The 27268-nt window shown below is 42.7% G+C and overlaps 1 protein-coding gene across 4 annotated transcripts in view; it reads left to right on the top strand.

The window, feature by feature from the left end:
- SLCO2B1 (solute carrier organic anion transporter family member 2B1) overlaps positions 1–27268 on the top strand; it is an 86672-nt gene that overhangs the window by 42030 nt on the left and 17374 nt on the right. For all 4 annotated transcript variants that reach the window (XM_072610830.1, XM_072610834.1, XM_072610831.1 and 1 more), the window contains 3 exons: positions 4745–4926; positions 16999–17104; positions 23751–24105. In XM_072610830.1, coding sequence (XP_072466931.1) covers positions 4745–4926; positions 16999–17104; positions 23751–24105 — 643 coding nt within the window. The remainder of the gene's footprint in view (positions 1–4744; positions 4927–16998; positions 17105–23750; positions 24106–27268) is intronic.

Here is a 27268-nt window from a genome sequence, read left to right as displayed (position 1 = left end):
AAGATTGTCTTGGAGAAAGAGGTTAGGATTGTTCTGCTTGGTCCCCCAAGGACAGAATCAGGAAGACTGGGAGGGAAGGTCCAGGGAAACAGTTCATCCCAAGAAAGGACTGTCTAATAAGAGGATCTTAGTTTTAGAGCAGAAGGAGACCTCAGTCCATTCTTCTAAAACTGCTTCATTTTCCTGATGAAGAAATTCCCACAGGTGGGGAAAGAGGCAATACTTGACTCAGTCCCTCTAGCTCCAAATCCAGCACTCTTTATAATCTGTCCTGGTCTCAGGCTGCAAAGGGCTCTCTCAGGGCACAGTGGGCTGCTTGATACTGGAAGTCTTAAATCAAGGACTGGATGATTACTTCTTCGGGAATCTGCAACTGGACTTGGTGTGGACTGTAGATGGAACTAGATGCCATCTGAGGTCCCTTCCAACTCAGAGACTTTTTGATGCTATCAAAGAATGAATGTCAGAGCTGGAAAGGATCACAGAATCATGGGAAGATCTTCCTTGGATCAACTCAAAACTTTCATTTTTGTAACTTCCACCCTTTGCTCTTAGTCCTGGTAAAATATAAACTCATTAAGAGCAAAGACTATCTCACTTTTGTCTCCCTGGCACCTGGCACAGGCCTGGAATATGGTAGGCACTTAATAGATATTTGTTATTAGATTGATTCTGCTTTCAATCTAATCCCTCTTTCATGTGATAGCCTTTTAAATAATTGAATACCTCTCATTTCCGCCCCCCACAATGCTGTGTGTGTTGTTCAGTTGTTTCAGTCACATCTGGCTCTTTATGACCCCAAAGATACTGGAGTGATTTGCCATTTCCTTCTCCAGCTTATCTTACAGATGAGGAAACTGAGGCAAACAGGATAAAGTGACTTGACCAGGGTCACACAGCTAATAAGTGTCTAAGGCCATATTTGAATTCAGGTCTTCCTGACTCTAGACCTGGTGTTCTATCCACTGTACCACCTCACTGCCCCAAAGCCTTATGTACTGCAGACTAAATATCCCTAGTTCCTTTAATAGACTTCCATATGGCATCCATTCCTCTTACTCTCCTGGGCGACATCTCCTGAATTTACACCAGTGTCTCAACGCCTTTCCTAAAATATGATGCCCAAAATGGAATAAAATACTCCAGATGTGTTTTGACCAAGGAGGAGAATAGCTAGATGATTACCTCTCTCTTTCTGAACCCTATGCTTGTGTTAATGGGACCTAAAATTGGGTTACCTTCTTTGACCACTTGACTTTCGTATAATGAACTCATATTGCATTTGCAAATCTTCCAAAAGCCCCAGATCTTTTATCAGATGAACTGTTTGCTGTCTAACTGTGAGAAATCATTCATTTGGACCCCTGTTCTATTACAATCAGTATTAATCAGTTTGATATGATTCCATAAGGGGTAGTGTTTATAAGTTCTGTATATCAGACCTCAGAACCACTACAGATTGTAAATTCATTTGCTTAATCATAGGAAGCTAGCTAGAGACCCTCCACCCTTATTTTTCCTTGTCCTGGTGACCAAGCCCAGGATGGCAGAGTTGACTCAATTACACGGATAGTCCTCCAATTTATATTTGTAGCTCTGGACCATTCTCTCTTGCCCAGCACAAGCAGGTAACCATATTAGGACCACTTAGTCATGCTTCACTCAATCTGTGGACCCCTCCCCCCTCTAACATGTCATTTTTGGCCCTCAAAAGCAAGATTTGGCAACCAATGGGATTCTGTATTTTACCATGCCTCTTTTGCATATTTGGGTATCACACCCTATAAGAAAAGGTCCCAGAAGAAGGGGACATTAAAGATCATGAGGAAGGTCTGAGGACCACTTCATTACAGAGGACCATGGACCCTTTAAAAAAGTGCCATTAGCTCAGAGCTCTGCCTCAAGTTCTTTTATTGTAGATTGGACAATTTTAATCCCCACATAAGCATCCCCTTTTCCACTTAGGGGCTGTTTTTTTTAACCTACACCTTGGACTTCACATTTATCTCTATTATATGTCAGCATTGAATTCAGTGCTGAAAAAACATAAGCGTATCCCAAGTGCTTTAAGATTTATAAAGCACTTGCCTTATAATAGCCCTATATGATAGGTAATGAAAATACTAGTACTTCCATTTTACAGATGAGAAAACTGAGGCTCAGAGAGACTGATTTGTCCAAGGTCCAGCAGCTAGCAAGCAGCACAGCGGGAACTCAAAACCAAGTCTTCTAAGTCCACATCCAATGCTCTTTCTCTTATGCCACATAAAAGGACATTGAAGAGTCAGTCCATTGTTCCAAGCTGTTCAGAACTTATGAGGTCCCGATTCTGTCACCTAGTATATCATTTGTCCCTCCCAGCTTTATGTCATCTCCAAACTCCAATGCCATCTCTGCATTCATCCAAATCGTTGATAAAAATGCTGAATAGAACAGAGCCAAGGACAGCCTTGTGATGTTCCCCTAGAGGTTTATTGCCTCCAGAAGAGTTTTAATAGTTCTTTTTGTTGTCGTTGGCCTTCATCCCAAGCCCAGGTTCCTTTTGGATGCTTACACTCCTAGTCTGACTCTTCTAGAACTTCTCTGCCGTTTCCTATTCATCCTTGGGTTTCTTACTTACTTACATCTTCTCTGAATGACTTTTAAAAATCTAAGTGGGTCATGGGATTTGGAGCTTGGAGGAATGTTAGCGATTAGCCATTCCAGCCCCTCATCTTTTATAAATGAGGAGATGGCTGTTCAGAGAGCTCAAATTACTTGCCCAAGGTCACACAGCCAGGAAGGAACGAGTGAGGATTCCAACGCAGGCCCTCCAACTCCAAAGCCAGGGCACCACACTATTGCCTCTCCATCAGTTTTCTATGCATTCCCATCTTAGGGTAACCCCCCTTCTTCATAAATATAATTTATACTTACACCTCTTAAATTTTGCTCCAGACTTTTCCATCTCCTGTAAGACATTAAACCAGGAGTTCTGAGCCTACCTGTCTTTTCTCTGAACACTGAAATCTGCTCTCAGAAGCTTTAGGCCATGTCAGGGTATGCCACGCTTCCTCTTCTCTACCTGTTTCTGGGATGAAGTGGTCACTGTCTCCCAGGGTTCCACTTAATTTCTACCTCAGCAGCCATTTCCTCCTTGTTGGTCAGATTTGGGCTAAGAACAGCACTTCCCCTCACTGCTCCATCTTTCTTCTGAAGGAAGAAATTATAATTGAGGCAAACCAAGAATTTATCATTTGATCTGCTTTTAGCACAGAGCTCCGGTACATGGCCCCTCTCACTGCTCTATACCATCTCCAGGCCGCTTGTCTGGTGCTTCTGGAAATCATCAAACGGCACCCTCCTCCTTCTTGCCCTCCCCAGTCAGGTCTTCTGTAGTACACAGTGCCACAATGACTTTCATGTATCATTTCTGTCTCTCCGTTTTTATTTTCCCCTCCATAATAAAACATCAACTCTTCTAATAGACTATTTGGGTAGCTAGGTGGAGCAGTGGATAGCGCACAGGACCTAGAGTCAGAAAGACCCAAGTTCAAATCTGGCCTCAGACATTTTCTAGCTATGTGACTCTGGACAAATCACTTAATCCTATTTGCCTCAGTTTCCTCATCTGTAAAATGAACTAGGGAAGGAAATGACAAATCACTCCAGAATCTCTGCTGAGAAAACCCCAAATGTGGTCTCAAAGAGTCGGACACAACTAAATAGCAACAATAAACTTTAGTCGGACACAACTTTAGACAACAATAAACAATAAACAGTAGAAGGGTCAAGCTGACAGGGACCATTAGAAATAATAAAAATTATAAATATCAGCAATTAGTATTCATATAATTACAAATATATAATTTACAAATATTTATATAACTATATATAATTTATATGACGTATTTATATAATTACATTTATAATTTATAAAATAAATTTTTCAGAGTTGAGAGGGACCTTTAAACAGAGAATGTCAGAGCTGCCAGGAAACTTAGAACATAGGACATCATATAATCACAGATTTAAAGCTGGAAGAAACATCAGAGGACGTCTAGGCCAAACCCCTCAGTTTACAGATGAGGAAACTGAGGCATAGAGAGGTTAAGTCCTTTGCCCAAAGTCACACAGGTAAGTTGATGGCAGAGCCAATATGGCAGCCCCAAAGATCTCAGCTCACAGAAAGTGATAGCGGGAAGTAACCTTGAAATCTCAGTCCAGCCCTGCCATTTAGAGATGAAGTAACACAGACCCAGGGAGAAGTGATTTGTCTAAGGATGCAGAGCTAGTAAGAGTGAAGTTAACCTTTTAACCTGTGTCTTCTGGTTGTTGGTCTAGGGATCTTTTCACACACATTTTCCTTCCATACTCTCCTGGGCCCCACTCCCACTGTGAAGCAGGCCAGGTGGTTATCCCTAATTTAAAGAAAAGGAGATGGAGCCCTAATGTGAGTGGGTTTGCCCACAGTCATGCAGTCAGCTCCAAGGTCTCTAAGGGGGAATCATCAAAAGTGATATTGAAAGCAGGGAAGTATTCAGGGGATTAGAGGATCCAGAGTAAGAAGGGACTGGATTTTTTTAGTCCAACCTCATTATTTTCAGAGGAGAAAAATTGGGCCCAGAGAAAGGGAATGACTGGTACATGATGTATGTAAACAAGAATGAGGCTTCAAATCTAGGTCCTCTAACTTCCAAATGGACTCCCTCTCCCTTCACCACAGCATCCTCTTATTCTCAGTTGGCTCTGATTTCTTTTCCAGGAGGCATCTCCCTGACTCCAAAGGACCCACGCTGGGTCGGTGCCTGGTGGCTGGGATTCTTGGTCTCTGCTGGTGCTGTGACCTTGACTGCACTCCCTTATTTCTTCTTTCCCCGGGAGATGCCAAAGGAGGAGCAGGAGCTTAGTTTCCGGAAACGGATCTTACCTTCGCTGGATGACAAAGTAAGGGCCTCTGGTGCTAGGGACACTATCCACCTACATGTTTTCTACTCTCCTGTGTAAGGTCATCTTTCAAGGTCAAGAACAGGGTCAAGGATGGAGCTCTGTGGCACTTCACTAGTGACATCTTGCTCCCAAAGAAATCTAAAAGAAAAAGTCATGATTGCTCATGAAATTCTGGCTGGAAAGGGAGAGGAAGGAAAACAGAGGGCTATAGAGGATAAAGTTCATTACCTGATCTTCACCACCTTCCATGTCCAATTAATTATATTTCCCTGAGGTCCCACCATGCTCAAGAACTTACTTCCACTGGATTTTGGGTATAAGTGGCATAATGTAATTTGGAGATGGGGACAGGGTTATCTTTAATTAAGATTAAGATCTAACATTCAGAGCCCTTTCCTTTTTAGGCCTGTGTCAAATGTCACAGGCCTCTGACAAAGTGCAGAAAGATTATAGGGTCATAGGATTAGAATTTATGGGAACCTTTGAGATCTTCTAGACCAAAGATGTCCAACTCCTGGCCCACGCTCAAGACTCTGGAGTGGGCCTAAACCAGATTAAAGTGGAATGGAAAAGTATTTAACAAAAGAAATATGAATACAATGCAAAATAGCAACAGTTTGTGGTTTTCAAAGTCAGTATGCAGAATCCATTTTTATTTCACTTTGATGCCATTGAAAACCCTTTGCCCTTATTTTATGTGGGGTTGTGTGTGTGTGTGTGTGTGTGTATGTGTGTGTGTGTGTGTGTGTGTGTGTGTGTGTGTGTGTTCATCCTTCGTTGCTGAAGAAGACCACGCCATCAGAGAAATGGTGACATGACTTGTACTTGACTTTGTTTTGAGTGAGGGAGGGCTGTGCAGGTCACCAGCCTCACTTCTCCTCCAGAGCCACCTGAATCCATGTGGGGTTAGGGTAAGACTGAAGACCAGGGACAGTAAGTGTCCTGCCCACAGTCACACAAGGAAAAGACTGGAGAAAGGGAGACCAGTAATTGCAGAACTAGAGAATTGCAATTGTCTGCACAAGAGGGCTTGAACTAGGGTGAGTGAAGAGGAAGCAGTTAGATCCAAGACATCTTAGAGAGACTGCCAGAAGTAATGAGAAACGGGAAATAGGAGGAAGGGAGAGGAGGCATTTTTGTGAGGAAAGAACTTGATCTGAGGGGTGAGAGGCAAGTCAGACACAACATATTCTTCTGTGTGTCTGTTTCACAGTGGGGAGAGGGTCCCTGATGGTGGGGTAGGCTTGAGGAAGGTAATCCCTCAGATAGATCCTAATTTAGATTGCCCTTCTTTCTGGCCTAACCCACAAGAGATTGGGGGAGAAAAATAAAAAAGAATAAAATTCAACTTCCATTCTTCAAGTTCTTCAATGTGTTGGCACAACCCTGAACCCAGCAGTTAAGTGGCTGATGTGTCCCTTTGCGACAAGCCCGGCCTGGGATTCATTTTAGCCTTCAGTAAAAGCATGTCAGATTCCTGGAGCTCCAGCTCCTTCTTGGAACCGGCCATAGGACTCTTGCCCTTCTCTAGTATAAGTTCTTTTTTTTTCAGTTCTAGGATTTTATTATTTTATTTAAAATATTTGAATTCTTGGTTATCAAATACATTTAAATATAAGCATAAAAATGCTTTCCACAGAAAAAGAAAAATCATTTGGGGATTATAATTTGGAATTATTGAACCATTTATCCTTTAATGTGGATAATCTAGAGGTTATTATGCAACAAATGTTTGTACTATAATATTGAAATATGAATTACTATACTTTGTTAATTAATAATTAATTATCCATCTGTACCATTACTAATAATCCAAACATCTAGTATATATTCTAAACTTCTAATTGGACCTTCAGACTTCCACAGGAGGCCCTGAGACTACTTCTTCTCTTCCTGAGTTCAGAGACCTGTCAGATTCATTTGTGTATCTCCCAATCCCAGGCTCACCCGATGGTGTAATGGCAGAGCATACTGAGGGAGAGGGCAAGTGTTCTACCCACATTCTAATGTAATCAACAGCAAGCTAACTTTGCCTTCTCCATCCCACCCCAGTCATGCCCCTTATTCAAGGCTTCTCAGTAAAGATCAAGGTTATAGCCACAGAGACTGTAGAGATCACTGAGTTCAGCCACTTCCTATTTAACACATGAGGAGAACAGATGAGGCAAAGGGTCACACACTGCTTGTGTCTGAGGCAGAATCTGGACCAAAGTCTCCACATCTAATACCCAAGTATATTATGGAGCTAAGGGACAGCAGGAAAACCACTGGCTTGGAGATTCAGAGACCTGGGGTGAAGTCCTAGCTCTATTGCAAACTAGTCATGTGACCTTGGGCATGGCTTAGCCCACCCTGGGTTTCAGTTTGCCCATCTGTAAAATGGGGAGGCTGGAGTAGATGATCTCCAATGTCCCTTCTACCTTTGCTCTTTTAATTACTTTCCTTGTTGTGTTTGGTTGTTTTCAGTCATGTCCAACTCTTGGGGACCCCATTTGGGGTTTTCTTGGCAAAGATACTGGAGTGGTCAACATTTCCTTCTCCAGCTCAGATGAGGATGAGGAAACTGAGGCAAACAGGGTTAAGTGACTTGCCCAAGATCACCCAGCTAGTAAGTGTCTGAGGCTGGATTTGAATTCACGAAAATGAGTCTTCCTGAATTAGGAATCCCCAAACCAAATTCCAGTCCCTATTTCTAGCAACACTTGCTATCTGTGTGACTTCAGATAAGTCACTCAACCCTCTCTGTCCTCAGTAGAATGGGTACAGCAGTACTAGCCCTCTCTGCCATGCCAGGCTGTTGTTCAAGCACTCAGTAAACTTGAAAACAACACTGCTAAGGCCACCTCCCGCTGGTGTGCTAAGCATTGCCTGGTTGTTTATGTTGTCAGTCTGTGTTATACAACTCTTAAGTTTCTATGGCTATATGCTGTGACTCAGCATATCTGAAACTCTGAGTCAAAGATTCTTTGAGCGATATAGTTTCTGTGCTGCCAACCCATCCCACTTTCTGGCTTCATCCTGTTAAGAGTTTGAAATCCCCAGAATGGCTGTAGAGAACATGGAGCTCTGCTTCCCTCTCCCTCCTGCAATAAATATTGATGTGGGTGGAATTGTTCCTCAGCTTCGCCTGAGTGCTGACTTGGCTGGCTATGTTTTCATTATCTTCTGCCGGCCCTGGCCCTACCTCCTTCCCTCCCTTCTCCAGCTGCTGATCGTGAATCAGATGGATGGCCCTGGGCAGAGACAGAGAAGGGAACCTGATGGAAGCAGGAGATAGAAATCAGGGAGGTCCCTGGGAATGAAATCTCACCCTGGGGGAGCAGAAGGGAGCAGTACAACCCAGAGGAAGATTAGGATTGAGGAAGAGGTACAGTGTATGGAGAATCTTAGAATGCTAAATCACAGAATTTTCAAACCTTAGATTTATAGGAAATAGGTGCAGTGGATAGAGCACCAAGCCTGGAGTCAGGAAGACTCATGTTCCCAAGTTCAAATCTGTCTTCAGCCACTTGGGCAGCTAGGTGGTACAGTGGATAGAGCATCACTGCAGGAGTCAGGAGGACCTGAGTTCAAATCTCACCTCAGACACTTGACACTCACTAGCTGTGTGACCTTGGGTAAGTCACAACCCCAATTGCCTCATCCTGGGACAATTACCAGCTGTATGACCCTGGGCAAGTCACGTAATCCCATTTACCTCGGTTTCTTCATCTGTAAAATGAGCTAGAGAAGGAAGTGGCAAACTACTCCAGTATCTCTGCCAAGAAAATCCCATATGGGGTCATAAAGAGTCAGACACAACTGACTAAACTAAAAAAAAAAAAAACAAACCAAAAAACTAAACAACAAGAAAAACCTGAGAATCAAAAGAAATCAGGATCAGTCAGTCAGCTAGCATTTATCAAGTTCATACTGTGTGCCAGGACTATTCTAAGTACTGGACCTACAAAAAAGGCAAATAACCCCCTAATTTCTGAAACTCACAATCTAATGGGACAGATAACATACATACAACTATATACAAATATACAAGCAAGGTATAGACAGGATAGATTGAGGATAGTGTCAAAGGGAAGGCACTAAGATTAACGGGGACTGCTGGGATTTGGGTTGAGGCTTGCAGAATGCTAGGAGACAGAAAAAAAGAGAATGTTGCTAGAATAGAGATAGCCAATGAAAACACTCAAGAGTTGGGACAGAGAATGTCTTGTTCTAGGAATAGCAAAGAAGTCAGTGTCATAGGACAGAAAAGTGCATGAGGGGTTGGGGAAGGGTGTGGGAGAGTAAAGTACAAGAAGACTGGGAAAGTAGGAAGGGGCCAGGCTTTCAAAGTCAAATTGAGGGTTTCATATTGGATCCCAGAGGTAACAGGGAGCCAGTTATTGACAGTGAAGGGGGAGATGTTTGGTTAGAATCAGCTAAAGTTGGCAAGACCAAGGCTTAACTGCTCCTTTAGTTCCTATCATTAGGGTATATCATTCAATTTAATTCAGTCCAATAAACATTTACTAAATGCCAACTATATGCCATATACATAGGAGCAGCTAGGTGGTAGGTGGAGTGCCAGATCTGAAGTCAAGAAGATTCATCTTAGCTATGTGACCCTGAGCAAGTTACTTAACCCTGTTTGCCTCAGTTTCCTCATCTATAAAATGAGCTCAAGAAGGAAATGGCAAACCACTCCAGTATCTTTGTTGAGAATACCCCAAATAGGGTCATGAAGAGTCAGACATCACTGAAATGGCTCAACAGCAAAACTGCATGCCAGGCTCTGTGCTGGGCAGTGGGAATATAAACAAAAATGAAAGCAGTCCCTAACTCCAGGGAGCTTACCTCCCACTTGGAGAAGAAACAGCTTGGGCAAAAAAGCAAATACAAGATCTGTCTAGGAAGAACGTACTGACCATTGAGTGGGTGGAGATGATGGCTGGAAGCTCCCTATCCCTAAACCAGAGAATCATGGAACCACTGAGCAGAAAGGAGACTCAGTGACCATTTAACCCAGCCTATTCCTGAATAGGGATTCCTTTCACAATATCTTCAATTTAAATATATATATTATATATACATATATAATATATATATTTAAATATATTTTTAAATTTATAAATTTAACTCTTTAAATATATGTGTATGTCTGTGTATATCTATGTGTATATCTATGTGTGTGAATATATACATATACATACATATGTACCCACACACACATACATATATATATACTAAAAAGAAGGGGGCCAGGGACAGACCACTGAGATACTCCATTGAAGACAAACCTCCCCAGTAACATCTATTTCATCAATGGCTGTTATTTGGGTGTTGTCACTCAACTAATTCTGTGTCCCCTCTTATGGTTGATTAATAGACAAACAGACAGATAGATGGACAGATAGAAGGATGGATGGATGGATAGATGGATGGATAGATTAGATAGATAGATGATAAAGCATTTATTAAGTACTTACCATGTATCCAACACTGTGATACATAGTGCTTATCACTAAGGATACAAAACCAACCAAGACAGGCCCAACTTCTGAAAGGTCTTACATTTTATTGGGGGAAGACCACACACACAGGGGCTCTGGAAAGGAAGGAAGATTGGTAAAGGGAAGGAGGATGATATCTCTCTGGGAGGCAGGGTGAAGAAATGGGCCAGGAAGTGTCACAGAGGCCTAGGCTCAGGTGAGATAAGGGGAAAATTCACCTAAGTAAGAAAATGAGGGATGGAGTCCAAGTTTCCAATGAGATGGAGATGGTTGTAGAGAAAGGCTACAGTAAGGGAATGACCAGGAAGCAACATGGAAACCTGGGCTTTAGCAAGTGTGAGGCTGGCATATGAAAGTTTACTCAAAGGTTTGTTGAAATATCCAGTTCTTTTCTCCTCCTTGTTGAACATCCTCCATTCTAAACTTCCTATGAATGAATAAATAGAGCACTGATTAAGTGCTTACTTTGTGGAAAGCCCTGTGCTAAGTGCTAGAGATATAGACAGAGATGCTGTTCTCCAGGAGCTCACATTCCAATGGGGAAGACGACGCAGGTTTTGGCTGCAAGTCAGATAGAATGATCTATAGTTCTTAGGGTATGGCAGCAAAACAGGTAGAAATACCTCATTTTCAATGGTATTTCTACACATATAATCGTATGTTTCTGATGTTGAACCATCTGACGGTGCTAAGAATGTTGGTGACGAACTTTCTTTTCTGGATCTTCAGTTGATGTGACTGTAGCTCCCGAAGGAGCAGTTGCCAGCCTGCATCTCCTTCGGGGTTGCTTCCCTGGATGAGGACTGTGAGAGTTAGGCTAGAAGCAGGACAGATGGCCCGAGGAGGATAGCCTCTCCCTGGGCTCCAATGTTTTTTTGCCTGTTGGTGGCAGCTGATCAGCAGTTGTTACTAGTAGTGATAAGAAAGGAGGGCCCCTCCTCCTCAATGATTCCCTCCTCAGTGATGTTGGAGGAGGCTGCATTAGAAGCAAGTCCAGTAGTTCGGGGGATGTTGCTATTTGCACGACTCTTGGGCTTAGTGACCAATGCTGTCTCTCAGGATCTATGGGGAGATGGTGGTGGTTGTTTCACCTGACTGGCACATGCTGCCTCCTGCATCTTCCTCAGGGTGCCCCTATAATATAGGATCTTAGTCTCAGAAGTGGATGGGATCTTAGGGGTCATATGTTGAAACCCTCTCATTTTACAGAGGAGGCCCAGAGAGGTGAGGTAAGGTATCAGTAGTTACACAGATGATTACCTTCCTCCGGATAAATTCCAACTTTTTATTATTCTTCCTAAAATGTAGTTCCCAAGCTAAACACAGTATTCTGCATTGGGTTGAATTAGGACAGAGGGCAGTGAGACTGTCATCTTCCTCCATGGATTCTAGACTTCTGAAATTCATGTGCCCTAGGATTACTTTGGGGGTTTGGCTACCGCAACAAATGGTTATCTAATCAGGATCTTGAAGGTGATAAAGCAAGGGTAGGAACCTGGGAAGAGATTCCTAGAATATTAAAGACAGATCTACCACTGATTTACTGAGTCACCTTACATGACACTTTCCCATTCTGGGCCTTGGTTTTCTCATCTGTTATAGATCTCTTCCAAATCTCTTCCAACTCTGATACTCTATGTTCTGTGGTCCCATCCACCTCCATGTTCTTTATTCCACCCCACCCCACCCCCGACCAAGTCCAACATTCTATGCCCTAAAGTGCTTCTCAAGTCTGACGTTCTGTGTTCTACATTCCATGGGCCCTTTAGGCCTTATATTCAGTGTTCTAAGGATCCATTCACCTCAGAGAGTCTATGTTCTAGGATCCTTCACTTTATTCCTTCTTAAGTCTAGCCTTTGAAATGAGGAAGTATGCAGGAAAACATGGTTTTACTCACCCCGACCCAGTCCTACATCTGTCAGCATTGTGTCTCTGGAGAGGAAGCTCTAATTAACTTCCCTAGCCCTGCTGACCTAGGCAAACTGGGCCCAGATGGGGATCCTGGAAGCCTGGTAGGAGCAATGGTGCAATCTTTCCTGTTTCGAGTTCTATTAGCCAGAAACCTCAGAAATAGAATGGGGAGACAATGACATTCATTGCACATTGGATAATCACGAAGCAGCGAGGATAGAAGGGACCCCAAAGTTAAATCCAATCCAATTCAACAAGCATATATTTCATGCCTTCTAGGTACAAAGTACTGGGGATTCAAAGTTTAAAACAAACGACACAATTCCTGATCTCAAAGAGTTTACAGTCTGCTGAGGGCATGAGGTGTAAAACATTTTAAAAGGATAAGCGTGATACAAAGGAAAGACAAGCAAAACTGAGGCACAAAGGCACCTGCTGAGAAATGGCAGGGGGAGGTAAAGGTGGGAGCTTGGGAATGAGATTTGAAAGAAACTGTGGGGAGTGTGACATAAGAGTTAACCAGAAATAAATAAAAGGACTGCTAAGGGCTCAGTTGAAATTAGATGATTTGAATTTGTAGTAGTTCAAGCCTAAAAGATTTCATGTCTTCCTCTGGCAGTGTTTGTGTCTAGGGAAATAGCAGCAGAGAAAGCAAATGGTGCCAGTGATCCAGAACGGAGGGCATGAGCAGCAGGAGAATAAGGACATGAGACTTACAGAAAAGAGACAAGAACGTCAGAGCTGAAATCACTAAATCTGAGTTGAGAGCAGCCATAGAGGCAGTCCAACCCGTACCTGGACAAGGATCTTTTCTGCAGCACACCTGATTCTATGCTGCTGTGATCCGTTCATTCATCCAGATGCTCGCTGCAATACTTCCTTCCCCTTCCCCACCTCCCCCACTTTGGTTCCCAGAATTCCTCACCATTTTAAAATAGAAAGTTACTCTGCCATCTGCCTTTGACTTATCCTATACCTTTTGAATAAAGTATATCATCCAGTGTCATATTCTCATCCTGGGTCTCATCCCATAGTGTATTGGATAGATAGATATTTTGGCCTCTGGGATCATATTTTTCTGCTTGAAGTAGTATCTGTAGTTCATCATACTTTATGCATTTTCATATAGACATGTAAGGTCATATGTTCTTCTTTTTGACTCCTTTCTTGAATTTTGTCTTTTTGAACTTCTGGGTATCCCTACTACTATTGTTTCCACACTGTGGCTTTTTTTATGCTACCTAGCTACACTATCCCGTACTTCTTTTCCTCTTCCTTATCATTCACCCTAGAGAACCATCAGAATGCTCACTTCTTGAAGGTAGAAACTTGCTCACTTGTTAGTCATATTTGTAACCCTGGCCCTTAGCACAGTGCCTGGCACATAGTAAAGACTGAACAAATGTTCCACTTCTCTCTCTTCCTCTCTCTCTCCCCTTTTCCCTTCCTCTCTCTCCCTCCATCTTTATTGTAATGACCCATTTATTAGCTTTCTCTAGGCAAACACATTTTTGCCAGCTCTTATTAGGGGCATTCAATCCCTGGCTGACAGACTGTCATGCCTATATTTTAGGCTATTGTCCAGAAATACAAATCTTATTCTCATACTCTGTTTTCTTAGCCAGTTGTTCATCTCCTAAGTTTCCCTTCCTCTTCTGAAGGGAGAAGCCTTTCATCCAGAGCAGGAATGAAAATGTTGCCTGTACCCCTGAGGTTTTGAGTTGCTTACCCAAGACTTCATAATTTTTAGCAATATTGGATAGTTTCATAGGATCGGAGGACCAGAGATAGAAGGGATCATCTAATTCAACTCCCTCATTTTTCAAATGAAGACGCTAAGGCTCAGAGAGGTTCAGTGATTTACCCATGGTCATACATTATAAATGACAGAGCTAGGATTCAGATTTCAGTTCTCCTACTCAAATTCAGCATTAACCTTATTATTTGTATTCCCATGAACCCCTAGAAATGCACAGTAATCATCCAGTTTGTCAAGTCTTCTGTGGTTCTGTCATACCCAGCATATGTCTTGGGAGGTAGTATGATATGATGAGGGGACAGCTAGGTGGTATAGTGCACAGAGCCTTAGGCCTGAAGTTAGGAAGACTCATCTTCCTGAGTTCAAATCTGGCCTCAGACACTTCCTAGCTATGTGACCCTGGGCAAGTCACTTAGCCCTGTTTGCCTCAGTTTCCTCATCGGTAAAATGAACTGAAGAAGGAAATAGCAAATCAGTCCGGTATCTTTGCCAAGAAAGCCCCTAATGGGATCATGAAAAGTTGTACACAACTGAACAAAAATTCATTCTTGGACATTTATTTCTGCTTCCATCTCTTATATGCAGATTTTTTAAATGATAATTTATCATAAAGTCCCTTTGCATTCAAGTTAGTTTCTTTAGGCAGTTCCCTTCTTTCCTTCTTAACTGAATTGTTTCTGCTTAAGAATTCCCCACCCTTCTTGGTCCAATTTCTATAAAATAAGTAACCACTGGCCCCTACCTATCCTTTCTCTGAGCCCTCTGAAATCTCCTTTCCAAAAATCTGTGGTGCATGTCAGAGTAGGCACCACTTTCGTTTTCTTGATAATGAACTCTATAATGGAAAAATCACTTGCCCCTGAGGGTTCCTGTCTTTCCTACTTCAGAATTTAGTTCTTCCTTAATCTTCAGGACCAGGTCTAGGATAGCAGCTCCTCTGGTCTCTTCCTTCATATTTTGAATAATGAAATCATTGAGGCAAATTATAAATTTATCAACTGTTTAAATTTAAATTAAGTTCAAATTTAAATTTTAACTCAGTGGCACAGTGGATATAGCACCAGGCCTAGAGTTAGGAAAACCTGAGTTCAAATTCAGCCTCAAACACTTACTAGCTGTATGACCCTGGGCAAGTCACTTCACCCTGTTTGCCTCAGTTTCCTTATCTGTAAAATGATCTGGAGAAGAAAATGGCAAACCACTCTAGTATTTTTGTCAAGAAAACTCCAAATAGGACCACAAAGAGTCAGACACAATTGAAAAACAACTGAATCACAACAAAAAATATGATCTTTAAAAAAAAGAATGCTTCAGAGCCTCGGTTTTCATTCTCCTTTTAATCTTAAACAGGACCTTGGCAGCTTCACCCATCCTTCTTTCTCTTCTGTCATACCAATTTGCCTTATGACCTACCTTTCCCTCCTCTTTCAGTTTGCTTTTCTCATTATCTATCGGCTTCTCAGTTGTTTCCCCTCCTCAGATATAAACACTGGGCTCCCAAAGTCCTCTAGTTCACATTCTCAATCCCTTCTCTTCAGCTCAAAGTCTTCTTTTGTTCCACTTTACATACCACTTTATCCTACAGAAGCCAGAAGTAGACTTAGGCTAGAACCAGGTCAAAAGGATTGCACAATTTGACTTCAGTTTAACCTTTAGAAAGTTCCTTTACTTTTCCAAGCTTTTGTGAAATGGAGGTAGCAACCCCTGAAGCCTCTGCTATAGGGAAAGGGGTCATCTATTATTGATATTCTGTTGTTTCAGTCATATTTGACTTTTCATGATCCCATTTAGGGTTTTCTTGACAAAAATACTGGAGTGGTTTGTCATTTCCTTCTCCAGCTCATTTTATAAATGAGGTAAAGAGGGCTAAGTGACTTATTCAGGATCACATGAATAGTAAGTGTCTGAGGCTGGATTTGAACTCTGGAAGTCTTACTAACTTCAGGCTCAGCACTCTATCCACTGCTCCACCTAACTGCCCTAAGTAGCCTATTTCAGGTTGAATTATTTTGATTTTTAAGATGCTGGATACCAATTTAAATTTCCTCATCTTTGTCTAGTTTGGGTGAGGGGATAGTTGAACACCTATCTTGCTATCAGGAGGCTTTCTGATTGGTTGAGAATGGGTCTGGATCATAGACTGGGAAACTGGGCCATCTCCAATACGCTCAGGTGATTGAATCCCAAATGAACAGGGTAGTGTTCTAGGATAGAGACAAGGGTGTGATGGAACCAGCTCTAACGAGCTCGGGAGAGCTGATTGTTAAATATTCGGTCATGGCTTCATTTATTATTTTGTTGATTGTCTCAACTTAAGAAAGTATTAATGATGAAGATTAAACTTAAAAGTTTGTGTGCATATTTCCCTGTCACCCCAGCCCCAGTTGTTAAACATTTGTCAACATGCCCCCGTATTTCTCTTTAGAAATTGCTTGAGCTTAGCAGGAGTGGAGTAGAAGGCTCAGGAAAGGATGGTCATCACCAGACTGGAGGCCTGAAGACTAATGATAATAGTAATAACCGGCATTTATATAGCACTTTATAGCTTCAAAGTATATTCATTCATTGTCTCATTTGAGTCTCACAGCCTCCCTGAATCAGACCATTCTCTGGTGGGATTTGCATGGTTCTGGCTTACTGGAAATAGTGATGGAATGATCAAGGCCTTGGTGATGGTGGTGGTGGTGAAATGTGCTATAACTATCTCAGAATGAAAGGAGTGCCACCAGAGATGATGAAGAGATTGCTGTCTGTCCTTGTTGTCACCATCCCATCTGCACCATCCCCTTCATTCCTTCATGCTCCATCCCCTCTGAACACATGGCCAGCCAAGATGGAGACGGCTAAAAGAAAAGTACCCAGCAATCCCGCCCCCCCCCCCCCAACAATCTCTTTGTACTTCTTTGTAGGGAGAGAACTCTCTCATCAAGCTGGGAGCAGGTAATTCCTCAGACAAAGAGAAGGATAGAGAAGCTCAGATTGCCCCAGACCTCACTGTGATACAGTTCGTCAAAAGTAAGTGTCCCTTTTGCCCATCAGAGATCAGTCAGATGGGGGCACCAGCTCTGGCAAAGGGAAAGGGAGGTGACTGGACAACATAGAATGGTGGGATGGGAGAGATGGGGAACACAGTCACAAAACAAAAGACAATAGTCAGTCACTGATTTTTGGAGTAGTGGCTCCCAACCTTTTCCAATATGAGACTTCATTCTGAAAGGCAAAACATCTGGCAGAGCTCCATATGGTAAGAATGGCAGTGTTGGTACATCCAGTGATAACATAAAGCCATCTTTGGAAAGAACTGTCCTTTTATCTTCTTCACAAGAACATCTAGATATCTTTTAAAAAGAGTAATACACAAAAGTAACATGTAGAATTTATTGCATGCCTTTTTTTGTAAAGCAATCTATACATAAAGGAGATTCGTGATTTCACATATAACCCTCTTTTTCTATTCTACTTTGTAAATCGAAATGTTTCTCTCTCTCTTTCTGTCTCTGTCTCTTTCTCTCCATCTCTGTCTCTCTCTTGAAATTCATCATTTTGTCCACTGTACAATGCTGCCTCTATACTGGAGGAATCATTTGTACCATGAGTCACCAGAAGTGAATAGTAATAATTCACTCGGTTTAGTCTTTTGTGGTCCAATAATCATAGTAATAATAACTAACATTTACATAGTGCCTACAATGTACCAGACACTGTGCTAAGCTCATTTTACAATTATTTTCTCATTTGATCTCACAATGGTTCTGGGAGGTAGGTGCTACTATTACCTCCATTTTACAGATGAAGACACTGAGGCATGCAGAGATTGGCTTGCCCAGGGTCACACAACTAGTAAGTGTCTGAAGCTGGATTTGAACTCAGAACTTCCTGACTCTAGGCTCAGCACTCTATTTACTGCACCATGGGAGAATAAAAAGGAAAACTTTTAAAAGGTGATAAACATATGTGTAAGACACACGATGAATGATGTTTATTTGTGTTTTCATTCATGTTCTACATCTTTGCCTCTTTGATCTCCCTGACCCTTCACATCCAGTGAGTTGCAGAGTTCTATTTGACATCCACAATATCTCTCCAATCTCTCACCTCATTTTCTCACCACTTCATGTAGACTACAATAATATATCCCCCATGAGTCCCTCTGCCTCCAGTGTCTTCTCTCTCCAACCCATCCGTCAAACTGCTGCCAAAATAATCTTTCTATGGCACAGTTCTAAATAATCTCATTCCCCTGCTCCAACAATAGTGTACGTGCAACTATGTTCTAAGGCCATGTGCAGCTCAGACATTGTGTTACTCATTCTGTTTCTCCCAGCTCTTACATCATACATACCATATTCTGAGTCCCCTTCTGGCCCTGACTTATCTATATTCTAGAGTTCCTGACTTCAGGTGACTCTGAAGCAATCAAAACTTAGACATAAGAAACCATCAGAGGTTAGTTGAAATCAATGGTAGGCTGTGTGTACACTGTAAAATGAGGATGGTGTTATGTAGATGGTGCTGTAGAGTATTGACCTTTGAATCAGGAAGACCTGAGTTCAAATTTGACCTCAGATACTTCCTGCTTGTGAGACTCTGAGCAAGTCACTTAACCTCTTTAAGACTCAGTTTCCTCATCCATAAAACAGGAGTAAGAATTTGTTGTGAGGGTCATGTGAAATAACACTTGTAAAACACTCTGTCAACCTTAAAATGTTATATCAATGCTATCAGATGGATGACTGAGGCTACATAGGGGATGGTTCCTGGAAACAAGACGATGCGCTGCTTGACCTTGGAGACCATAGAAATCTGGATGATCAGAAGAAATGATTACTTTGGAACAATAACATGTTTATTAATGTCAACAAGGGCAAAAAGCCAGGGAGAAGCTAGGGTCAGTATCTGAAATTGGCTCTTTGAGCCAATGCCCTCAGCCAAATTGTGTTTTGTGGTTTCTATTTCCACATGCAAGTCATGGAGGCCAAAGTGTCCCTGTCCACAAGGTCTTTCGACTAGTGGACCAGTCTTAGCCCTGACTCTAGGCTTCAGCTGAAGCCTTGAGTACCTCATTCTATGGACTGATGGAAGACAGATGGAGGATAAAGACCTGGCCCCTACCCTCAGGCAGCCTCTAGTATGAGGAAAATATATGACTGCTAGTATTAAGGGCCCCTGTTGTGAGAATAAGGTCCAGCTCTGCACCTCAATGAGCCCCCAGTCAAGTATGTGAGGAAATATACAATCCCTGACCTCAGATATGCCCTAGTCTGAGGGGGAAATACAGCCCCTGATCCCAGATAACTTATAGTCTACTTGGGATCTGCCCTGCACATACATTTTGTAAGGTTGCCTACAAAATGATTGCAATGAAGCACAGATTCAAATCTCATAGGGAACACTAAGTCTACAGTGAAAAGAAGGGACCCGAAGAAGGTAGGGTTTATCCAAGAAGGCTTTTTGGATGACTTTGGAAAACTAAGCCAGTTGTTTTGCAGGCTCCCGTGTGCAAGGAAAGGACTCAGTCCTGAATGCTGGGAGCCCTGGGTTCTGGGCTCACTTCTGTCACAAAGTCTCTCTGTTACTTTAAGCGTTAGAGGAAGCTTCCCTCATGAGCTTAGTTAGGTCATTTCCCTGCTCTGCCCTTTAGTTTCCTTCCCAGCAAATGAGGGAGTTCGAGGGACTGATATTGTATAGAAGGTCCCTTCTAGCTTCCATTCTATGTGCGCACATTTTAGGTGCTCAGGTTTCCCCTTGCTCTGACATTTTGTGCCATCTCTCCCCCTTAGCCACGCCATTTGTGGTGCCTCAGTCATTCCATTTGTGAAACAAGGATGCCACAGATGATCTCTAAGTTCCCTCCCAGTTCTAACTATTTACGATTGTGCTCTCTGCACAGCTAAGAGTGTAAGTTCAGGAAGGGACAGAGTGTTTGGGATAAAGAACACTGAGAGGGGGAATTCCATACTCATCCATCCACTCTACAATAGGGGACTGTTTGTATTTATTTTCTTGGTTCCATGGGAGACAGCTTCCTGGCCTGACTTCCTGGCTAGTCATCTAGAGGCAGGCCATATGGTCTTCCAGTTGGAGTAGTATTCTCTTTTGATTTTGGTATTTCATGGTGGAGGCAATGCGGGACTAGGTCAGACTCACTTAGAGGACATGACACGTCCCTAGCTGTGGAGGAAGGTAGCCTTCTCTCATTCTACAAAGGTCCTATCAATGTCACAGTCCATAATCCTGCCTTCACTTGACCTCAACCTCAAACCATCCCAGCTGTTTTACCCTTACTGAGTTTTCCTAGAAATACTATTTCCCAGCATAATTCAGTCACTCCCTTCAGAGTTGAACAACCCAGAACTGATACATATAAAGTAAAACTTGTTGTAGACAGAGCCAAGTACTTCATGTTCTGCCATCATGGAAACATGTAATTCCAGGGCTGTAGGGGACTTCAGATAATAGAGTAGAGGATTTCAGAGCTAGGAGTCCCCTCAGAAAAAAGGACATAGAATTTTAATACTGGGTGGGAAATCAGCAACTTAAATTCACCAAATATGGAAGGAGAGGAGAAGATAGGGAAGAGGAGGTGAGAGGAGGGGAAGAGAAGAGGAGAGAAAAAGAGAGGGGAGGGGAAGAGAGAGATTTTCTTTGATTTGTGCTCAAACCCTCAGCCCTGGATGTTCAACATTTTGATCGAAGACTTGGATAGAGGCATAGATAATATGTTTATATGATTTGCAGATGACACAAAACTTTGAGGTATAGTTTATGCATAGGCTGAAAGAGTCAGCATCTGATGAGGTATAGGTTAGAATTATGGCCTAAATCTTAAAAGGACTAAAGGTTTTCTGCTTGGCCCAAGAGAGAAGAACTCAGAGAAGTGAGGTTCTGCCTAAGGAAAAACTCTTAACAATTAGAGCTAACAGAGAAATGAGCTGCCTTGGAAACTAGGCATGCCTCTTTACTCTAGGTCTTCAAGTAGTGCTTACATGACCACTCACTGGGGTGTCATCGAGAGGGTTTATATACAGAAGCAACTGGGACTAGATGACCTCCTGGGACCCATGCAGCTCTGAGATTCTATTACCCTGAACCGTAGAATGTAAAATATCAGATCCCAAAGGTAAAAGAGAACAAAGATCATCAGTATGTTGACTCCCCCATTAGAACGTGAACTTCTTTGGAGCAGGGATTGCCTTTTGCCTTTCTTTGTATCCTTCGCCTTAGCATAGTGCTTGGCACACAGTAGGTGCTCAACAAATGTATATTGCCTAAGAGTTGGGATCGATCTTAGAACACAGAATTCTATCTAAACTATGTATCCTTGGTTTCTATTATAATAGCTACTTAATACATATTTGCTTAATAAATGAATGCATGTTCTAAGGTCGCTTCCACCCCTACCATTTTATGTCATTTTTCTAAGATCCCCCCAGTTCGGACATCTACTTTTCTTCCTTATCCTCCTATTAGGCGATAAGGATCATGGCCAATCTAAACTTTGTGTCTCTTTGAGTGGCCAGTATGCTACTTTAGGCCCTAATACTTAACAATGTTTGTCAAAGGGATGGAAGAATCCTGAATTCTAAAGGCCCTTTTAGTCCTAATTTTCTTTTTTTTCTTCTAGTAGTTTTTTTCTTCTGGTAGTGATGTCTTATATTCCATATTCTAAAGTTCCTTCTGGCTGTAAGACTATTTGTTCTTTGGTCCCTTCTAACACAGCTAATCTATTTTCTGAGGTCCCTTCCAACTCCTACAATCTATGTTGTATCTTATAAATAACACTAGGGAATAGCTGTCCTTTGTACTCAAAGAGGACCGAAATGATATCACTAAGGTGGGGTCAATGTGCAGTGTGTCTGACTGTGGCTGATCAGACCCATACCAGCTCTGAAGGCTCTACTGCAGGACTGGCCCAATAGTCCATATGAACATTTGGGGAGGAGATGTCTAAATTTGTGCATCTCACATTCCTTCGGAGCTACTGCAATTCTGCTTCACTTGTAAAGCACAGCACCTCCTTTGATGAAGGCATGCCATGCTGGGTGGTCCTGTGCCAGTGTTTCCTGTGTCTCACCATCAATTCCAAAGTTCTTCAGAAAGACTTGGAGAGTGTCCATGTAGGAACTAGAGAATAGTTCATGGTAGATACCAAATGAGAAGCCCAAACAATAAGGGTTAGAGGAGGTAGGGATGGAGGTAGGCTGGAGTTAGTAAAGGCTTCCTAGTGAATAGGAGGCTACAGCTAGGCCTTGAAGGATGAACAGAATTAAAGGAAATAAATCAGAAGAAAGGGAGAGAGCATTTGGCTCCAACCGACCCTTCTAGACATTTCACACTGTTCCTCTTTGTGCTCCTGAGATTTCGGCACAAGTGGCAGATTTGCTGCACAAGTGGCAGATTTGCTGCTCTTTGAGCCTGGCTTTTTACTTCTTGTCTTTGTATCCTGGAATGCACTCACTTCTCACTTCTTCTACTTAGAACCCTTGGCTTCTTCCAAGGGTCCCCTCAGCTGCCATCTGCTATGAGAAGACTTTCCTGACTCCTTACCCCAATTTTGTTTTATTCCCCATTTATCTTGCATTTATCTACATATGGTTTGTTTCTGTCCCTTCGCCCCATGGATGTAAGTTCCACAAGGGTAAGAATCATCTTTCATCTTATTTGGGTTTCCAGTGCCTCTTACATTGCCTTATATATAGAAGGGGCTCAATAAATATTGGCTGAATCAAATTGAATATACAAGTCGGAGGTTACAACACGAACAAAAGAAATGATCCTGGCGTGTGGTGAGGAGTGGGGAGAAGACAGCAATGGACCAGTCAGGCTGGAGCACAGGATGAATGTAGGGATTAAAGAATAGGACAGAATAGAGTGAAGTGGGATAGAACAAGGATGGGATGGGAGGGGAGGGGATGGGAGGGGAAGGGAGGGGAGGGGAAGGGAGGGGAGGGAAAGCAATAAAGTACAATAGAAAAAACAACTGGCTTTGCTAGAAGCAGACTTGGATTCAAATTTCATCCCAAATGCTTACAATCTGTGTCACTTAGCCTCCCTTGGTGGAGACTCCCCATCTGTAAAATGAGGATTTGGGACTACATGGTTTCTAATGTCTCTTCCAGCTCTATATCTATGACCCTATGTAAAGAAAAAGAAAAAACACCCTAAGACTTGGTGCTATTGGTATCTATCAATTAAACTTAGCTCAAAAAATAGATAAAGGGGGTTTCTGAACTGGGAAAGAAGCAAAAGGGCCCTTGTAAGGTCCCTTCCAACTCTTAGATTCTGGGATTCTGGGAATGACTGGGCTTGCTATCTGGAAGCACTTGAAATCTTTGAGAACTTGTTATAAAGGAAGAAATGCTGTTCTGCCTAAGGAAAAACTAACAATTAGAGTTGTCTAACAATGGAATGGGCTGGCTTAGGACTCAGGTCATTCCTCTGTATGGTGGGTGTAATTAATCAAACTTTCTAAGCTGTGCCACTAAACTTACCTCAACAGTGATCTCCCCATCACCACTGGAGATGCTCAAGCCTCCTTTTGGGGAGACCATGGGAGAGTCTTGCAACAGTCAGAAGACAGAGGTGCTTGCTATGCTTCTTCTCAGCCCTGGACTACTGTCCATGTAGGAATGGCTTGTATCTGATTTTCTCTCCCTGACAGTCTTCCCCCATGTGCTGCTACGGAATCTGCGCCACCCCATCTTCCTCCTGGTGGTCCTGGCTCAGGTCAGCATGTCCTCCATGGTGGCTGGGATGGCCACCTTTCTGCCCAAATTCCTGGAGCGCCAATTCTCTGTCACCGCCTCCTTCGCCAACCTGCTCATTGGCAGTATCAGCATCCCTGCAGCCATCGTGGGCATCGTGGCTGGGGGGTTCCTGGTCAAGCGCCTCCACTTGGGCCCTACACGCTGTGCCACTCTTGGTATTGTAGGGGCCTTCACCTGTCTGCTGCTTGGCCTGCCACTCTTCTTCATAGGCTGCCCTACCCACCCTATCGCCAATGTCTATGGCACCAGGTGAGTAAGAGAACTTTGGACTGGCCAAGTGGGTAGTTATCCATGAAGTAGGAAATGAGGAGCCCACAAAAGCCTACATGTCCCCAAAATCTCTCCACTCATCCTAACCTTCTATTAGATCTGAAATTTCTCCAATTTGAGAATCTCTTTTGTCATTCACTCATTTCAGTCATGTCTGACCCTTCGTGAACCCATTTGGAGCCTTTCTTGGCAAAGATACTGGAGTAGTTTGCCATTTCCTTCTCCAAGATGATCTCCAGTTTAGGCCATAAAAGAAAGGATATTATCTGTAGAAGGCACCTATGAAAATGTACACTGAGGGATAGTAAATATTTGTCAACACCTCTAGATGGTAGAGACAAGTTAAAACTAACTACAACCAGATAGGCAAATACTGTTCTTCTAATGAGGGATTCTTGCTAGATTGGGAGCTTTGAGGTAATGGATAGAGGGGGGGTTACAAAGGTCCTTACCTGAGAAAGAAAGGAGAGCCTTGGTAATGGCAGTGGTGGCATTTCTTCTGTTCCTCTCTTATTCAAATACTAGCAGGGATCACTGTCATCCATATCACTGAATAATCATTTTGTAAAATCCAGAGAACCTGCCCTGAAAGCACAAGAAACAGTACTTAGAGAATGCCATAATATTCAACTACTATTTATTAAGTACCTACTGTGGGCAGAGCCCTGTGTGGGTATGAGGGAGATACAAAATTTAATCCATTACTGACCAAGTGATCAGGGGAAGTCTCCTGGAGAAGGTAACATGTAAGTTGTATTTTTAAGAGATGAATGATATGTAAAGAAAGGGTGTTCTAAGACAGTATGAGTGAAGGCAATGAGATTGGAACTCCCAGAAGGTGATGGGAACAGGGGGAAGAGAGGGAAAGACTGGGTTGGAGGGGCAGCAAGGGGAAGATGAGAGTCCAGGAAATTCATCCAGTTTGACTGGATCATAGAGCATGTAGAAGTGAGGCTCGAAAGATAGCTAACTTGTGGAGACCTTGAATCCCAGGCCTCCATCCATAGGTGTTTGAATGAATACTAGATTTTATCACTAGAACTGGGTTTGAATTCTAGTTCTGCCACCTATGTGGTATAAACAAGGCATTTAACCTTTGTGCCTCAATTTCCTCATCTGTAAAATGAGGGTACTGAACTAAATAGCCTCCAAGGTCCCTTTCAGCTCTAAATTTTTTATCAAAAATTTGATCCTATGAATATAACTTGGTATATACCAGGGAACCACTTAAGGGCTTAGAGCAGAGAACATGACTGTAACCACATCTCTGAATAAAGATGAATATGGTTGTATGCATAGCATGAAAGGGGGAGAAGGAGAGTGGATGTTCAAGGAGGAGCTTAAAGTTTGTTGCATTAGTCCAGGGACTGATAAGGGCCAAGAATGGAGGTGGGGGCAGAGCAATGGGAATAGAAAAAGAGGGGAGATTGCTAGTGTACAATTAATGGGACTTGATAACTGAGAGACAGGGGAAAGGGGAAAAAAACCCAACCAAACCCAGAATTTCATATATGAAACATCCATAAATGGTGATGCCACAGGCAGAAATGTGAGAAAGAAGATGGACCGTTAGAACACAGAACATGTCCGAGGAAGACAGGCCATTAGGGAGCTCTGCCTCCTAGCTTCCTTCAAATCCCAGCTAAAATTTCACCTTCTATAAGAAGTCTTTCCTCATCCTCCTTAATTCTAGCACCTTCCCTCTGAGAATGTTTGCAATTTGTCCCGAATTGATCCTGTTTGTACATAACTGTTTGCATGCGGTACCCTCTGCCCCCTTTAGATTGAGCCCTCTTGAGAACAGGGACTGTTTTGGACATTTTCCTTATGCCCAGCACTTAACACAGTGCCTAGAACATAGTAGGCTCTTAAATGCTAGCTGACTGACAGAGGGAAAACCCTAGGTAAATGGGAAACATCCCCAGCTGCAACTCCACTTGGGGCTATGAGATCTCCACTGAAATTCCCCACTTAGGGAAGGAGAAAAGATTTTGTGTGGCAGAACAAGGTGTAGGGCCTAGTATTCTAGATTTGGGGATTGTGTCAGGAACCTGGTCTCAACCCTTCACTCTGATCATATCAGAGTGACAACTAGGAGTTTAAAGGTTTTAGGTGTGATCTTGCTGAGGGGCTCTTGTTCCTAGGGGATCAGCCAGAGATCACTCCCCTCCCTACCTTCTGCTTAACCACAGAGGACCAAGTTGTCCCATCATTTCCAGTCAACCTCCCTCCACCCTTCTTCCCATTCCCCTCCCACTACTTTGTCTCCCAGTCTGTCTTTTAGGGCACTTGAAAGTTGTTGAGACAGCTGGTGAAGTTAACATTTCTGTCTTCTCCAGAAAGATTCCATCTCCCTTGGGGGCCCCTTTGTTGGCTCATATTTGCCTCTGACATCAGAACAGAATTTCCCAAACATCCCTGACCCTGGCCCTAGAATCAAAGAATGCCAAAACTTCAAAGAACCTTGAAACATAGAACATAAAAGCAGCAAGAGGCCTTAGAATATAGATTATTAGAGCTAAGAGGGACCTTGGAATATGGAACACAAAATGTCACAGTTGAAAGATCCCCTAGAACATAGAATATTAGTATTAAGAGTTACAGAAGAGCATATAAAAGTAGTGTATTAGGACTAGTGATAACCTCAGGGCTCATCTCCTCCAGTTGCCTCATTTTACAGAAAGGAGGGCAAGTGACTGACCCAAGGTCATACTTATGGTCCCCATTTGACCTTTACAATTTTCTGACTCCTTTTCTGGGCTTTGTTTGTACCCTTTGCTATCTTTTCTCCTTTCAGTGTGCCCCTAACCAAGAGATTGGAACTCTCATAAAAACAGAAATACTATTGTTCATTTTTAGTCATGTCTGACTCTTTTTGACTCCATTTGGGGCTTTCTTGGCAAAGATACTGGAGTAGTTTGCCATTTCCTTCTCCAGTTTACCTTACAGATGAGAAAACTGAGGCAAACATTATTAAGTGACTTACCCAGAGTCACACAGCTAGTAAGTGTCTGAGACTGAATTTGAACTCAGGTCTTCCTGACTCCGCACCCCTCATTCTATCCACTGCACCACTTAGCTGCCCAAAGTACTGTACATAGAAATAAAAGACCCAGCCTTAAGAAACTCCTGTCCTGGCTCC

This window comes from Notamacropus eugenii, chromosome 5 (assembly GCF_028372415.1).
Source record: "Notamacropus eugenii isolate mMacEug1 chromosome 5, mMacEug1.pri_v2, whole genome shotgun sequence".
In the NCBI taxonomy this organism is placed as follows: Eukaryota; Metazoa; Chordata; class Mammalia; order Diprotodontia; family Macropodidae; genus Notamacropus; species Notamacropus eugenii.
The sequence above is the reverse complement of the archived record's forward strand: the minus strand, read 5'-3'. Positions and strand labels throughout refer to the sequence as shown.